This window comes from Plodia interpunctella, chromosome Z (genome assembly GCF_027563975.2).
Source record: "Plodia interpunctella isolate USDA-ARS_2022_Savannah chromosome Z, ilPloInte3.2, whole genome shotgun sequence".
Taxonomy (NCBI): Eukaryota; Metazoa; Arthropoda; class Insecta; order Lepidoptera; family Pyralidae; genus Plodia; species Plodia interpunctella.
Genome location: NC_071324.2, coordinates 6427226 through 6444795, shown reverse-complemented (window position 1 = coordinate 6444795; position 17570 = coordinate 6427226). Strand labels below are relative to the sequence as shown.

The window sequence follows — 17570 nt, the reverse complement described above, 5'->3', positions numbered from 1 at the left end:
GAAACTACATAAGTAACAATCTCCTGTGGTATTTTAGGCGGGTTGTTTTTTTATTCTTGCTTGTTTAGTTTTCGCGATTAAAAAGAAAAGGATCTAGGAGCTCCTTGCTCCGGCCTCAGAAAGTATCCCAAAATGGTACCTAATAATTTCGCATTTAGAAAGATTAGCAGAAGATACTACCTTTGTAATATTAAAATTTTGTTCTTTTTGTGATGTATATTATTATGATAAATAATTGTATTGTACCTACAACCTACTTTAATTTCATGGCTTCATTGTTCGCCAAAACGATGACTTTGCCAACGTCAAGTAGGTACAACCTACTTACCTTATTCAAAGTCACATCGAGATTTTAAGGATATTTTGATGAAATTTGTTTCTAACAAATTTCATTTGCCTGAAGTACTTACGAGTAGAACATTATAACATATTTTTTTTTATCCCCAAATTTCTAAGGGAGTGCAGTGTAGGCACGCGGCACGGCTATTGAGATATGTATTTGTTTTGCAGGAAGACCAATTGTAGTTTACCTGTAGTTATTTCTATTTCTTCTGAATCCAATAAATGCTTGTCTATTTTATGTCCTGACGTATGTCTTCGTTTAGATGATAATGTTGCATTATCACTCCCTTTAGATAATAATTGTAAGAGTTCAAATAATTTATTGTCCTTCCTTTCACAATCTAATGCATTTAGAAACCAAGAAAAGAATATAAGAACTATATAAATACTATTTATGCACATATTTTGACACGTAAAATGAAATAATAAAATATTATTTTTTTTATGTAACTTTGACTTAACCAAATATTATCGTATAGACTTCGCAGAGTTCTCATTTGTGGCATACACGTAAGAAATTAAGGTTTTGTTTTATTGTTCGTTTTAAGACGCGGCGGCACTTCGCCGTAATTATAATACCGTACACTGTCACTACTTACTAAATCCATGGGGAGACCGAGACCAACTATAGACAATAATTCATCGTCAGTTGGCTTGTGCATAAAATTAGTAGAGGTACTCCGTACGTAGTACTTATTAAATCCATGGGCTTGGCTATCCATGGCATATTTACTAGTCTTTAAATGTCATTAAGTATATATATATATATATATGGATATGATAATAATAACATTACTAACTAAATAACATTCAAATACTCGGCTGCTAAAATTTGGAATAATCTTCCTGCACCTTTACGAAATATTCCAATTAAATAGTAAATAGTTTCCGTAAACGTATAAAATAATACACCCTAGTGCAGCAAATACATGGAACTCCCTAAATAGCTACTAATTCTTTCAATAAGTCTTACGTACTATTAACAATTGAAAATGATAAGTAATAAGTTTTAAATAATTCACACTATAAATACGTTTTATACTTATGTATCCCATTGATCCATGAAATAGTTCCCGAAATGTTACTTCTAAGCACTCGATTTTCAAAAATTAATTTTGATGTGAAAAACTGAAAAACTGTAAATTACATACCATATACGATACCGTAACTCGTTAGCTATAAACATATCCGTTTAGTTATACAGGCCCAGAAAATTCAGCGCTGTGGCTCATGCCACGGCATATAGCTGAGCTGCTTACCTTTTCGGCTTCGATTTCCGAATTTTCCATTATTAAGTTCCTATAAAATTAGGTATAAGTACTTTAGCATAGTAATCGTAATATGTAAATGTGTTTTGTTCAGCCAAATAAAGTTTTTCTTTCTTTTTTTCTCTTTTCTAGGTAACAATAAAAGGAAACAAATAAAATGCAATTTTATTTTGGAATAATTTCTTAAACAGCCCATATTTGAATCGCGACCGTGGTTCCGGTGCTATATCTATGCACCAAAAATACATTATTGATGAAACATACATACATGTACATAATTCATTTCGCCAATTTGTTTATCATAAACATTAATTACTTACGTTAAGTCACATCAACAAAGCCAAAACAATTAAGAATACATTTTTCTATAATGTTGAAGTGATCTAAATCATTACTTAACACGTAAATCACATAAGATCTGCCGTCTACCAAAGAGCATTAGGTATCTAACGCTTTAGTCTGTCACTTTTTCACAAGGTACTTTGGTACACATCAGGTCTTAGAAAGAAATAAGTAACACTCTTAAAATTAACTTTTATCATAATTTTTTGCAGCAAAACTATAGAAAGCATATTCATTGATCTTGGGCTATTGCACTAATTAATTCAGCAGTTGAAAACCAAGGCAGACAAGAGCAACAGTACCAGTTTACTGTCAAAAGTACATTTAGGTAGAATGAACGATAGTGTTGACATTTTTTATTTGTTTTTGTCCTCAATTTCTGTTTGTATAAGAACGTCAAAAATAATATACAAATAACAAATGAAATTAAATTCATGATGGGACAATAGGCATTAGTCACAGTTTAAACGTTTTGGGCTAAAATTATCAAACAATATTTTAAAATAATATATTTATATTGCGTACGTCGTTTTGCAAACATGTTATATTACAAAACAAAGTAACAGTTATTCTTGCCTGGACTTGGGAACGCCGAGAGCTAACTACACAAATATTGCTTACAATGTATTACGGTAAAGACGATTGCTATTTTTTATTTATTCACTGATAATACATAGTTACACATTTCATTTTAAATAAAAACTTTAGATACATTTTTTAACAAGCGTAGGACATCCGGCAGCTAGATGGGTCGATGATGTAAAGGAAATTGCTAGGAAGGAATTCACTAGCGTTGTACGGGCTATACAACCGATAGCATAGATTGGCAACATAAAATTAAACAATCAAAGAATTGTAAAATATTTTACTATTTTATTCTCTAATACACTTGTTATAGTAACGTTATGTCATTTTTTATATGACCACCCATCATCGTCACAGCCTTAAATCTTGCTGGACATAGATAGGCCTCTCCCTAAGATTTTCACATGTACTGATTAAAAGCGGCCTGCTGTGTCCGGCGTTTCTCAAGTATCGCGATATCGTTAGACTCTCTAGTTACTAGACTAGGCAACTCGCTCCTAGTTAGTGTGTGTTCTACGCTGCGTTCGCCAGTCATAACTATGGTCATAGGTTCGACGTCCACCCATTGTCTCTATAGCGAGCTAATCCCCTGGGCAAAGGCATTCGTTCTATTGCCAATTTCTGAATTGAACACGCGATCATCTCTGTAGCTTGGCCTATAGGTAATCCCCATAACGGGACCAAGCTACAGAGCAATAGATCATTTAGTCACTCTTAAAATAGATTGAAAAGACGAGGCACTGAGGCATTTCCAACAAGACAATACGGCGTAGGTTATTGAACGCTGCACATACAAGTCGCGTTCCTCAACAGACCTCTATCTTGAAGCTGGAAATCGATATTTAGGCACGTTGTATACCAATAGATACCATACCAGTACATATTGTACATGAAACATGCCTTAAGAAAACTGAACCATCTAATCCAGAATTCTTTTCCCACCTTCGGGGAGGCTAGGTAAGCATATTGCCTAAGTCTTGAAGCGATTCTGCCATGATAATAAATCGTCGGCATATCGATGAATAGTGAAATACTCGCCGATGTTGTTGGTGCCGGTGATTCGAACCGATATAACGGCTCTAGTATAATGACTTGTTTTAACACTCCACTGTACCTAAAGTCTATTCGACACCGCACGTGTTATTTGAAAATATTTTGAGATCCCAACAATAAATATGGGTAAGTAGATTATGTAAAGAAAACATGTATAATAAGCAGAAAAAATATACCTATTGAATATTTGAGTTTTGTACTATAAACTTAGGCCCAAGAGATACACGGAAAGTACCTATTACTGCAGTAAATATAATTTTGATAACATTATTATTTTATATATTTTTTCATGTAACATTGAATATTGACAATGCGAATATATTATTAATTATTTATTGAGTCGAGTATATAAACCACAAGTAATTTAGTTACAGTACTTTGCTAAATAGATAAGTGAGCATTATAGCATTACATTATCTGCTTTAGAAGCTATAGGTTAGGATAGGGTTAAATTCATGTGTGTATATTTCAAATCTAACTTTATTAAAACATATAAATATTTACACGGGACCCGTCTGTCCTATTGTATATATTCAGACTTCTGTATAGTGTCTTTAATTGGATCTATAAACTACTGTAATACTACTATAATTACACTATACGTCACAAAATAACAAATTTGATGACGATTTAAATTTTACATAAAATATTTGAAACATTAACTACAGCTAATCGAAAGGTAATTTACTAAATAGTTATTATATTAAAACACTATTGATATTATTAAAGATCAATCCATACTAAAAGTGTATTTTGAAAAGAGATTGAGAATTTATTATACAAGTTGTTCGCCGCCAACTTAGACCTCGCGAACACAATATTTTTTTATAAATTTTTGAATATTTCAAAATCGACTGAACCGATATTGATGTCCCACGAACTTAAAAATTCTATGGACATATCCTACAAACCTTACATTTTATCAAAATCGGATCAACAACGGTTCGAAAATTATCGCGTTACAAACATACAAAAAAATGTATGTTTGTCCCAAGTAGATGTACCTCGCTCGCTTCGCTCGGTGGGTCAACAAGTTTCTGTGCAAGCCAACAATTTTTTTGTACTAATAACCATACAGAAGATTTAAAATGCTACATTGACAAAAATTTCAGCTTGTTTACTACCCAATCCCATTTCAAAATCACGTGCCATGTCTATAAAGCTGATTTCTGCTGATAAAACGCAAACTAAAAGATCAAGTAAAAATAGTATAAACCGAATTAGTACTGACATGCCAGTGTACTGTTGATACATTTTGTGCCTAATGTTATTGTTCTACAATTTTTATAAAATTAAAACGTTACTTATACTAAAGCTATGCTATTCAGGTCACAATGGCAAATATAATATCTGTATTCAAACCTACATTAACGTTGTAAATTTTCAGTTATCTCTTTTCCATCATAATTTGTACAGAACGAGAATAGCTTTTAGGAGATCTGATTAATAAAAAAAAAACATTATTGGACTTCAAAAGTACGAAAAGAAGAAAAGGCGACAGAGTGGCACTACTGTTGCCTTTGCATTGTTATTATTTAATATTGTAGGTAAAGCCATTATTTATCGAGTATAACATATCGAAGTCACGATTATTTCGTATGTAGTATTGAAGTCTCTCAATATAAACTTGCGTACGAATTTAGCTTTCAGAGCTAAGCCAAGGACAGTAAGCCATTTTGCTACCATCCTTTACATTAGTAAATATTATATACGAGATAATATATTATATATATGAGATATTTAGGGCGTGTTTCCTCGGTTGCTGATAAAGTATCAGTATCAGATTACATATAGGCTGTAACGTATCGAGCAGATAGCCATAAAATTGTATTTAACAAGTGTCGGTAAGTAAGCCCTATGCTTACTGGCAAATAAATACAGGCGGATTTATATAGCAGTTAGTTGATATGTCCAATTACAATATAATATTTTAACAAAGTGATGAAACAAGCTCTTAATCGATAATGCCGCTGTGCACAGAATATCTGCTGCACACAAGTGAATTCTTAACGCAACCCAGATTGCGTTTTGCGTGTTGCTTATGTAGTATATATTCACTAAAAAGCATAAACGCATGACCTCATTATATGTGAATGGCATTTTCAGATTCAGTGCTTATCGGCCTAACTGCTCGGCAAACATCAGATACGGTCATTCGCACAACAAATTTTACACTAGCTGCTAGTGTAAAATTTGGCGTGTGAGTGATCTAATGTTGCATAAGTAGGTGTTCATAATTAGATTGTAATGTATCCGCAGATAATTTTACCACTCGGTGCGACGGTGTTCATAACATTCATCTAAGCAATTCTACAAGAGGCGTGTTACATGGTATTTGAGTTCTTTGTAAAAACGCGTAGCACGTGTTACGTTCACAGTGTCAATTTTACACGAATTTACATTAATTTTGTCAAAACTTTAAATTCTACAACATCAATAAATTTGAAAAAACAACATCACACATATTCAAGCATACGTGATAGTTCATATTAACTAAAAATTTTCGCGGGAGTAGTATCACATGCAATAACATCCATTAAATATTTGAATTTTACCTTCCATTATAACTATGATAAATACACGTTTCAGATTGTTTATCACACAATAAAATTGTTGTGTTGGGAGGCACTATTTGTACCGAACAAACGACTCATCCACCCATAATACAGTACAGTTCTCGATACTTGGTTTTTACATGTATAGAATCAATTAGCTTATACTTATTTGAACATATTGGCAGTATTGCAAATAAATGTAATAATTATACTAGAAAATATATACGGAGGTAAATGCAATATCTATATACACTATCAACTTAATAATTACGCCGTGAACGAACGTGATTTTCTTAGATACGAGTATATTAAGCTTTTAGTAATTAAATACCAGCATTTATGAATATATACCTAGTCTGATAAACGTGACAGTCCCATGATGCGATGGCGACTGGAGATGTAAAGCAGCCGAAATTTCATTACAAAATTCGTGCATAAATGATCTCATTGAAAATAATAGCATAATAGCAAATAATAATAGGTGTTCATGGTTTTATGAACATCAAAAATGTATTTTGCACTATAAAATAAAACGTTTAGAAATATATTTTTACATTTATATATATATATTATAAATTTTTAGATTTTACCGGCTGTCTAATGTTGACTTAAAAAATTAAATATTCGACTGAAAAGCTCACTAATCATTATGTTTCGCGTCGAGTTCATACGGTGACAAATAGTAGGTCGCATCATGTTTGAAATCGTGCGACTTTGTAAAACTTGACAATTCATTTTTCAATAAACAATTATCCTTTCTCTACTTTGTAATGTAATTAAGAGATTGCGGGGACGCGAAGCGAAAGCGCGGACGCATACCGACATGCGAGTGTCACGTACCAAGTTGTCGGACTAACTATAATATGTTGGTTGGAGTAACTCATTTTAATACTTTTTACACATGGACTAAAAGTTTATTGTGAAATCCCTATAAAAGTGGTCTATCCACGAAGATCTAGCACTTGAGTATATTTATATGCGTTCAAACATATAAAATCGTCTTTATTACATTCCATATATTTTTAAATACACGCATACATATAATACTTTATAAATGTATGTTCCATTGTCTTAAGTTGGTGTTCAAATATTTGATAATTGTCAAGGTACATAATTTTACTATATCTACTCTTCATTTCATTTTCTCAAAAACATTGGAAACTATAACTTCAAAAATAAATTAAAAATGACTAGGAGATAAATGGAACCATTTTAAAAATAATTTGAAATGGCTCTGCCAGCATAGTGTTCATTACAACTTTAATTGATCACAGCTACTCGTAAGTGCTTGACTCTTGTAAGTAAAATAAAATTTAGTAAACCCAAAATCACAACCACCAGTACGTTACATATTTTGTAATGTACAGTTTTTAAACCGGTTCCATACCAATTTGTGACTAGAGTATATAGAGTTGGACTAGAGTATTTAATAAAAATAAAAATAGAGATTTTTGATAAAGCATAAATCCTACCTGATTCTTCATATTACCAGAAAAAAATTTTCTCTCTTTTTGCATTATAGTGCTAAAAGGAGATAGAAACACTACAGGAGATTGAAAGTATCACAACAAGAGCCGTAAGCCTCAGCTGTGCATTTGTGTGTGTAAAGCCGGCTCCACAGCGCATGTTTTCCCTCGTACAATCAATAAAACATATCAACATTCAACAAAATTGTCTACATAAATATCGATTCAATACACATTTTTGCTCGTGTCAATTTTGCTGTCCTTGCCCGGTAAACCTTAAACGGGTTACTGGAAGGTATTGTCATATAATCGTGTCGTACGCAGCATATGTAAAAACATCGAAGTTTTGTGTATGTTTTTGTTGAATATTTTCGAAAACCTTTTGTTGGGGATCCGGCTTAAAAGAACAGTGATTTTACAGAAGATTGACAAGCAGTTTTTTTATGTGTCATGGCTTCATCGTTCGCCAAGTCTAAACGTCTTGTCGACAAGGTGTGAAAACTGCTAAATTTGGAATCACCGACACAAATGAATAGCCGAGCTTATGACTAGCGAACTATAACCCAGTATAACCTTTTTTATTATGAGTACTTGATTAAAGTAAGTAGTAAGTTAAAGTTCTCAAGCCGATTTTTGAAGTCATTTTTTATGGTTCTTCTGTCTAAAATCATAGGTCTTATGTTTACTGAACCCAAGAAGCTGGCACCCATAGTGGTTCCGACTGAACCCTCCAGGATGCCTTGAGGAGCTGAGTGAGTGCTCCTGCTAGTTCTTCATTGACGATCTCCTCGTCGAACATGTACCCATACAAGAAGTTGATGCGGTTCGATGAACGAATTATATCTGCGAATTCTTCTTCCTAAAAAACGGAATGGAATTCATGATACTGCATTAATTCAATCAGTTGAACCGAATCACATTATAGTAGAAGCTCCATCCCTACCGTGGTAACGAGGGTGGTAGCTTAGAAGGTAGGTATATTATATCATAAAATATAGCACCACCCATTTTTGCCATTTTCGTTTGGGCCCCAAGGTAAGCTTCCGGAGAATTCCTAATGACTAACCTAAGTTATGCAAACTTTAAAGGAAAAAAATAGTGTACCGACCGTGAATGCACGGGAACTTTCCTTGTCGAAGCTGGAGCGTGCGTTGCTGGCGTTGCGCGTTTCCATGAGCCGCTGCAGCGGCGGCGGCCGCACGAACACTATGTACGGGCGCAGGCGTGGCGTGCGCAACATCTTCAGCGCCTGCCAGTGCGGACTTAGAACGCATACTCGTCCTTGAAACGGATAGTTATACGACTAAGAAAAAGTTAAGCTAAATATGTTTGATACTATCGCACTTACTCATATTTGCCATTGACAGAAAGGAACAAAACATACTTTAGCATGTTGTTTTGAAGTATGTTTTAACTCTTTTTTTATGAGTACCGGGAAAAGTTCTTCAAAAGGGACTAAAGTGGTAGTTAGCCACTGGGATGTATCACCGAAAATGTATTATCTCATCTCCTACATGCTTTGGAAGGCACTTGTATATTAGTTGTGTTAAAAAACCGTACTGTGTAAACTTGAACAGGCGAAAAAAGTGGGCACAGTAGATTCAGCACCGTTACTAATCCCGCTAATCGTGCTTCGCACAAATGCTATCACCTACTTTGGCTTGCTTCCCATACAGTTGAACGAAGAAGCGTTATATATCTCGAAAGATTGTGATTAAAAATATAAACGTTCACGTAGGTACTCCATTAAACTAAAATATATTTAAATCAAAAAAAGCATTCATCGTTATCAAAAAGTCAAATGACGTGGATATAAAGAATCGCTATATTAAAATACAACAAAGGCAAAGAAAAAGCTTTTGATCAAAAATAAAAGTACCTGAATTGATGATAGACTCGACGCTTTCTGCCGAGGTTCCGTACAAGTTGCCCTTATATTCACCGTGCTCTATGAACTTGCTGTCAGCAATATCTTGCTCCATGCGCTCGCGTGACACAAACACGTATTCTTTTCCGTTTTGTTCGCCTGCCTTTTGCGAACGTGACGTGTCTGAAAAAAGAAAAATCCTATTATAAAAATTTGATATTTGGAACCTTAATTTACAACCTTAATCTATACTATTAGATAAATGGTGTGTTTCAAGATTCTGTTTGTCTGTCTTTCGACATCGAGACTCTAGTTGAACGAGATTCAATACAATGCATAGGCTTCAATTCTTACAAGGTACAGGCGTAACGTATTTCTCGGGATCAGTGGCTATGAGGCGCCTGCGCAGTTCGTTCCTGCCGACGCCGGGCGCGCCAACGAGGACGATCGGGCGCACCAGTCCCGGGCGCGGGTAAAGCCGGGCCACCTCCTCGTATGTTGGAATCATTTCGCGATCGAAGTCGTCGTTCTCTGTGATGTCGTAGATGACCTGATGATAATTATTATTTTCGTTTAACTTCTTTCTAAATTCTTAGCCGAGGCTGGTATTTTAATGGTAGAATAAGGGGGTCATTCTGTGTCTATCGATGAAGTTATCCTAACAAACGATTTGTTTGGAAGATAAATTTGAAAACTACTGTATGAAATTTAAATAATGTAACCGACAGAGATTCAAACTGGTTTCCGACGAAAAATAGTACAATATGCTCATCTCATTTTTAACTGAAGTCTATACATGAACATAAGGCTCCATTATTTAATTATGAACGGACACCTACATTGTCTAACCGGCAAGTGTTGTATAAATTATTTGCATTTCAATAAACAATAATAAAATTTCACAAATCTTGTTTATGTTTTATTTCATGACAGAAAATGCGTGCGACACAATTATTGTTCACCAATAAATTTTTTATCGATCACTTTCCGCACCTAACCTGTGCCTGTTGAGATTTATCATTTGGGTGTTGCACACATCCAAATGATATGAATGTGTGAAAATGTGGAGATATCGGTACTCGTACTAAACTCGTAAGATAGACCCCATTGCTAAAACGCGTTGTGCCGCAAAGTACCTATTCCAAAGGATTTATGTCGTCGACGTACGTCGAATATCCATACAATATCTGCGTTGTGCGTCTAACGATGTCCGAATAAGCAAAGGATCGCGCTCTTATGGCGAATGAATGACTATGATTAAATGACCTTCTTGACTTTGGGCACAGATTTGCATGGCAGCAGAGCGGTGGCGGTGGGAGTGGGCGAGCATGGAGTCTTCGGCGCGCATTCCGAGTCCGCGGTCGATGGACTGCACAGAGCTGGTTTATCTGGACAAAAAAAATAATAAATAGTATTTCTTCTCAACAACAGTCGTTCAGACCTAGCAGTTTGTAGCTGTGATAAATATGAATTGCCTTCTGAATAAAAATAAAATGGTCATTTTGACAATAAAACTGGTTTGAATTCTGGTTTTGCTAGAGTAAAATAAAAATTGTTTGTTATTATGCTAATTGGCAGTTCATTGGTTAATAATTATAAAGATTATAAGCGATTACTTACTGATGATTAGTTGAATTTTATAAGTAGCACTGTAAATGTTTAACTTTCACAAAAAAATATAAACTAATCATTTTATCATTGTAACAAACGCAATGCCTACACTAAAATAACAAAACAAAAATAACAGAACGCCAGAAATTGGACTAACCGTCGGTGGTTTGCGGTTCAGTTTGCCGTTCGTGTATGATCCTGCCTTCTTGGAGAGCCCGTGAAGGTATCAGACCAGCACGCATCACTCTGTCACCTTCGCGTCGAGCTTGCCACCTAAAAATATCGTTACCAAAACCAAAAAATATGGAGGCATTTTTATAACATGTATATGCCTCCATGTTATTTTAACATTAAATATTTTTTAATATCAATGTTACTGTAAACACTAATGAAAGATCCGATTTAAAGCGTCACTTACCAATAGGCATCGTCTTGAGACACGATATGTAAAACGTCCCCCTTTTTGAAATTGAGTCCAGCTTCTTTGCACGGTATATATGGGTCTTCGGCAGAGGTGTAGTTGAACAGAGCTCGGACCCTGACTTTGCTTTCGCGCGAGCCTCCCTTGCCGAAAGATGGCACCAATTTAAACGTGATTGTGCCTTCAGAGCTTTGCTGTGGAATTAAAATTTGTAAGTTTATCTTAAGCATGACGCGTGCCAACTATTTATAGTAGATTAGAAGCCAAGGGCTGTAAGGTATCAATTGCAGCCCAAGATATTTAGCGAGAAATTTAGCTGCGCTCGAGCGCAGCGACAGCTCCTATTTTTCGAGGGTGCAATTGATGCTTACATCCGAGCTAACTACTCTGCTTTACACCTCGATTGTGAGGTAAGTAGAAAAAAACGTAATTATAAAAATATCCTAATAATATTTAAAGTAAAAGTTTTCTATTCCCGCCTTTTTTCATTAAAAGGAACCAAGTAGAGAACTTTTTAATTATTTTTTCAAGAACGAAATTGAGCTTCGCCGTTCGATACCTATTTAAAATTGATGATTTGAATACGAAGACAAGGCTGAATAGTGAAGCGACCTCTTTGGTCATTGGGCTGATGTCTATTGCCAGTATGATGGTTAGATGTACGCAATCTTTTTGAAAGAGTGAAGTGTTTCATTTTAAATTACTTACCGCCCTAGGGCTTTTCTAGCTATATTATTACCTCAGAGCGCCTATGGGTCACCTATAAGCCCCATTTGGGAGTAATAAGGACCTACTTACCGAATATGAGAGATGTAAAATATATTGATTGGGCTGTTTTACCTGTGTAGCTGGTACAAATCTAGCTTTGTAATCTCAGCTATGTTCCTCATGGCACAAGTAAAAACAACTACAGTATTGTTGGATGTCATGTCTTACCAATATCGCGAGCACATCGGCAGGAGTCTTATTTTCGACGCTGATTCCGTTGACCTCGATGACCTCATCCCCGGCGTGGATCAGCCCGGAGCGGTCGGCAGCGCCTCCATGCATCACCCGAGCTATCACGATCTTGCCCGTCTCCTCGTCCGTCTTTATAGTAGCACCCTGCAGAAATACCCAAATCAAATAATTTCATTCCGCATTTATACCGTACCGTGCCTACCCAACAAGATGACGTTTATAATAAATTATGTCTTCAGAGGACACTTATAACTAAACGACATTTTGCCAGGTAAGGATGGTGAGGAATAAGTCCTTTTCTAGACTAATTTTCTTTTATGCTTTCACGTTAAAATTGTGTAATCTTATGGATATCTACACCCTGTGCCTACTCCATCCAACAGATAATCATAATTACTATTGTCACAAATTTTCAAACCCATTTGTGTATTGTTTTGGGAAGAATGTCAACTAATTATGACTAAATGGTGTTCGCTATTCGTCTGTCTGTCTTTAATAATAGAGCTGTTTAAACAGGTCTATTTCCAAAAGGCAAGTAACCATGCAGGTAGCCTGATGGTTGTAAAACACCGCAGTGTGCAAGCGTCACTAAAGTGTTGCCCACTTTATGGCCCAAGATCTTCTGCCACAGTCCCCAGTATTTACACTGCACTCTCACCCTTCAAACCGAAATATAACAAAGCAAGCGTTGCAAGATTGGCGGCAAAATTAGACGAGATCGAATCTCATCTTCCGTATTCATAACTACGATGGATGAACGTTATTCTTCAGTATGATTTTAATTTATAGAATTACCAGGGGCGGCTCTAACCCATTTAGGACCTTTACGCAATTGTCAATACCCTGGCGCCTTCTGTAATCAAACTTGGCGACGATCGTCTATAAGAAAAAGAAAAGTTCGCAGAAAAGTCGACGCCCGTCCGGGTACACTGCGCTCCCTTTATTGGTAAAACCGCCCCTAAGGACTGAAATGCAATGAACTAATAGGGTAATCAACAAAAATAACTCATATTACAAGCAATGTGTATTGTGTGAGCCAAAATACTATAGTAAAATAGCTTGGGAATAAAAAAAAATTAAAGTGACAGGACAGACAACACAATACAAATTGCATCAACATCTAGAGATAGCAGCTAATAATTTAGAAATAAGTATAGACAAATGGTTACGTAATGAATGAAGACAGAATTACAAAGTATAATTGTTAGAAGATTGGGAATAACGATTATACTTGTACATGAAGGGAGACCAACCAAAATCAGGTGGCAATAACGTTGCTTTCGAAATGTTTTTTATTAATGCTGACGTTTTTAATAAAATCAGGAACTAAAAAATACTTTACAACTAGAGGAAGTGTTCCACAAATTTTAATTACCATCTGATAATATGTGAAGATTTGTCACTTTTTAAGTTTCCTTTATAGCTATGAAAAATCAAAGCTTCTTTTTGAATAGACTATTGACTCAAGTATTTGGAAAATTTCCCTCTTGGTTTTACCCGGGTAAACTGAATCATCCCATTTCTCAACAAAGTTTGGGAAAAAAATAGTCGGAAAAACATTTATTTGGGTACTGTAATGTAGATACAAAAATATTTTTGTCAATTTAATCACTTAAGGGTGTACCTTTATATATTATTCATACTACTACGTACTAAGTTAGGACTTAGGATTATTTAACTATTTTAAGGTATAATGACTGAAGTAAAAAATACAGGATTTGCCATCAGATACATTTTAAGAATCATAAGTTATTCTCTGTTTCAAATATAGTTAATTAAATTAAAACCCAAAATACCCTTTAACTTGGGGTCCTAGTAGACAATGATTCAACTGTGAAAGTGGCCAAAATGCCAATCATATATGACCATGAAAGAAACTGCATATATGTTCTAAGACACAAAAAGAAAATTTAGAATAAAATTTCAATCGTCACAGGTTTTTTGGGAACAAAAGGGGGAAATTCTGGTGAAAACTGGTGAAAAAGGATACTGTCTTTAGTATAAATTGGTGGAATCAGATGGACAACCAAATGAAGGAATTGTATTGAAAATATGATATGTAAGTAGGTATTTATAATTTTGGTTGATCATAAAAAAAATATTTAACATGGAGAGTAGGAGTAGCAAAACAATACTCAACTAACAAACTTACCACTATAGGTTCTGCACTCTGTGCGCCACCCTTTTAATAAAAAAACAACCTTCAATATATCCTTGAATTTTTTATCATGTTTTTCTATGCTGAGCAAACAACATAATAATAATGTAAGTGTAATTACTGAATGAAAGAGTATTTCATATACCAGCGAGATTTTGAAATTTGTAGCGCATAGAATACAATAGATTTAAATATGTAAATTCCTGTCATAATTACAAAACTGTCAGCTACAAATAAAATTCATATTTGGCTCTCACTACTATTTTTAAAGTAGCTGCTATTTCTAAATGACAATATTTATGTATATTTCCTTGAGAAACAATGTAATATTGTTTCAATAGTTGCTGAGGTGGTATTTCATTAAATATTAATTGTTAAGATATACCCTACTACAAGAGATTATCCCCTGCTGGAAACCAGATAGAAAACCCTCTTCTGTTGAAGTAATAACATGTGATTGACCAGATTAAAGTAGACTGGTCGTATAATATCCACTTAAGCTGCATAATTTGACGGATTTAATTAGTGTACTGAAAAGAATGTGTTAAGAAGTGTATAATATAAGGCCCTAATTAATAAAACAGTTTACTGTTTGAAATATTACCAAAGGTTCATCACTCTTGACCAGTTGGACTATCTTGACAGTTTCCTCCTCCTCATCTACATCAGCTGGAATATCAGGCAGATGTGGATAGTAATCTTTTTGTGCAACTGCATCATGTGTACATAATATTGCCTGTGAAAATGTACCAATATATTTAAAACTGCAATTAAACAAAACACAAACTTGGATAACACATAAGAGCCATTTCTTATCACAAATCACCCGCAGGAACAGGTAGTAATCAAATACATATAAGCTACATTTGACATGATACAATCTTTTATTTTCAAAAACAAATCCTTTCCCCACATACGTAGAAAACATTAAACAATAGGGGAAACAGACAGACAAAAAAGTGATCTTTTAAGAATTCTATTTAACACCATTTAAGCCCCTAAATAGTATAGTAATATTTAAGTTATATTTTTTTAAGTTTTGAAATTGTGGTTTTGAGGCAATATGGAATGTATGTTTTGAGGCGTCATAGCCGTAAATGCTGCTATACTTAAATTAAATGTAGCAAGCATCAAGTTATACAACTCAAAAACTAACCTGGAAGTGTGGTTTTTGTAACAAGCCAAGCAACTCTTCATATTCTTTAGAAGAAGATGCCAATTCTGCAAGTAATTCCAACACTTCAAGAGTGACTTGCATTGCATTGGAGAGCAAAGGATAAAACTTGTCATCCTTGCCCTTGGCAACAATCTTGTTGTGAACCTGAACTAAGGCATGCAGCTGCTTGGACTGAAGGAGTTCACTGAGGAAAGCCACATCTTCTCCGCCAGGCTGTACCTCTTTGAGAGATGATAGTAATCTAGTAAGTGCTGAAATTAGTATAAGCCATATTTACCAAAATTTTCATTTTTTTGCAATAGCAATTACCAAGTAAGCAAAAACCAAGTCATAATTTTGTTATATATTTTGAGTTTTGCATATAATCTAATGTCAGATATAATTTAGTGCTACAAGTTAATAGTTTTAAAATTAAGCTAAATTAATTTTATTTATTTATTATTAAAAAAGGGAAAATTAGTTGAAACTTATGTTTATAAAATTTCAAGTTGGTTAAATTTTGACTCAAGCAAATCATTTCAGCTGTATAAAGCTTCCTGATGGCTGATATTGCAGGTTGTAATAATACCCTTATTTTGCAACCATGTGAAAGATACTAATACATCATACAATTAATTTAGGTCTACTAACTAGGTATTTAGAATAGAAAACTACATACCTGGATCCCAGTTTTCAGTAGAAGTATCCATTATTACATAATTTATGGATTATGTATAATTTTAGGACAAAATCGATGTTTTATAAGTGAAAAATTCTTATAGGCAATAAATTAGTTGGATAAGACTACTATTATTACTACTCAACTCTTGGTTTATGGTAGTTACCTAGCCTAAATAGTCTGATCTGAACACATATTATATTAACACATCACAAATAAAAAGAACCTACGTATATATAGGTGTCAGAATTGAATTGAAATAAAATCTCAATATTCATTTAATTTCTCCGCCTCACTCACTCATTTTATTTTACTAGGTAGGTAGGTACCTACCTACTATTTCTATTCTAGTTCTATCTACCTACACTGTTAATTTCATAGAACCAACATGATTGTAGTAGACGTCTGTGGTATGGTAGATTACTGTACGGATACGGACGGTCGGTAGCACAGGCACACACATCATGCCATGGGGAATATTACGCAAAGCTCGGCGCAGATGGCGCTACTGCATTGCCAATGGAGGCAAAAAACGCCAATTTTCAATATTTTTGAAGATTTACTACTAAAATACCTTCTTCGCAATCGTGGTGCGAGTTTTAAAAGAAAAAAGAAGGTGTTAGTGGATTATTGAATAGGCTTCAGAACACAAACTTAAATACAAGACACATTTGCTAAACCATTGAAGTCCATTGTAAAACACTATACCTTTATTATAATTATTGAACACTACTGATATCACATTGCACTATTACTGGGATTGGGATATGAATATTATTTTTGAACACCACTTCTTCAAAATCAATTAACCACTTCCACCCAAAAACTATTTAAATGAAAAATATAAACACAAAAACTGATATAAATAAACTTGATTTTGACTGAAGATCTTACCAGTATGAAGTCCATATTTTAATAAGTCTTCACGTGTGAAGTGTTCCGAGCTTTATTCGACCGTTTACTGGCTCGAAAATTTTGCTGCGTGTGGCGGTTTTTTTAGTTTTTTTGAAATTTTGTATCTTTTGGAAAACGACGTTGCCCAATATTTCGGCACCCGAATATGCAACACTGTTTTATATTTTCACAAACGAATGCGGAATGTAGAAA

The 17570-nt window shown here is 34.5% G+C and overlaps 1 protein-coding gene across 2 annotated transcripts; it reads right to left on the bottom strand.

The window, feature by feature from the left end:
- Nucleotides 1–1773: 1773 nt before the first annotated feature.
- Nucleotides 1774–16887, bottom strand: metro (menage a trois). 2 transcript variants are annotated; one of them, XM_053768105.1, is made up of 12 exons: nucleotides 16464–16887; nucleotides 15785–16056; nucleotides 15233–15364; nucleotides 14623–14652; nucleotides 12447–12614; nucleotides 11508–11704; nucleotides 11247–11362; nucleotides 10745–10866; nucleotides 9833–10028; nucleotides 9491–9661; nucleotides 8720–8892; nucleotides 1774–8470 (listed from the first exon to the last, which is right to left on the bottom strand). In XM_053768105.1, exons 1-12 carry the CDS (start codon nucleotides 16492–16494, stop codon nucleotides 8294–8296), a joined length of 1785 nt encoding a protein of 594 aa, XP_053624080.1. In that variant the 5' UTR covers nucleotides 16495–16887; the 3' UTR covers nucleotides 1774–8293. The 2 variants fall into 2 exon arrangements, with proteins under 2 accessions (XP_053624080.1, XP_053624081.1); XM_053768106.1 differs by lacking the exon at nucleotides 14623–14652 and having other exon boundaries at nucleotides 16464–16886.
- Between the last annotated feature and the right edge of the window lie 683 nt (nucleotides 16888–17570).

Coding starts and splice junctions, on each gene's coding strand:
- metro (XM_053768105.1), bottom strand. CDS start 16,494: ATGGATACTTCTACTGAAAACTGGGATCCAG. Junction 16,057..16,463: donor TACTGAAAACTGGGATCCAG/GTATGTAGTTTT, acceptor TACTAATTTCAG/CACTTACTAGATTACTATCA. Junction 10,867..11,246: donor TGAACCGCAAACCACCGACG/GTTAGTCCAATT, acceptor TTTTTTGTCCAG/ATAAACCAGCTCTGTGCAGT.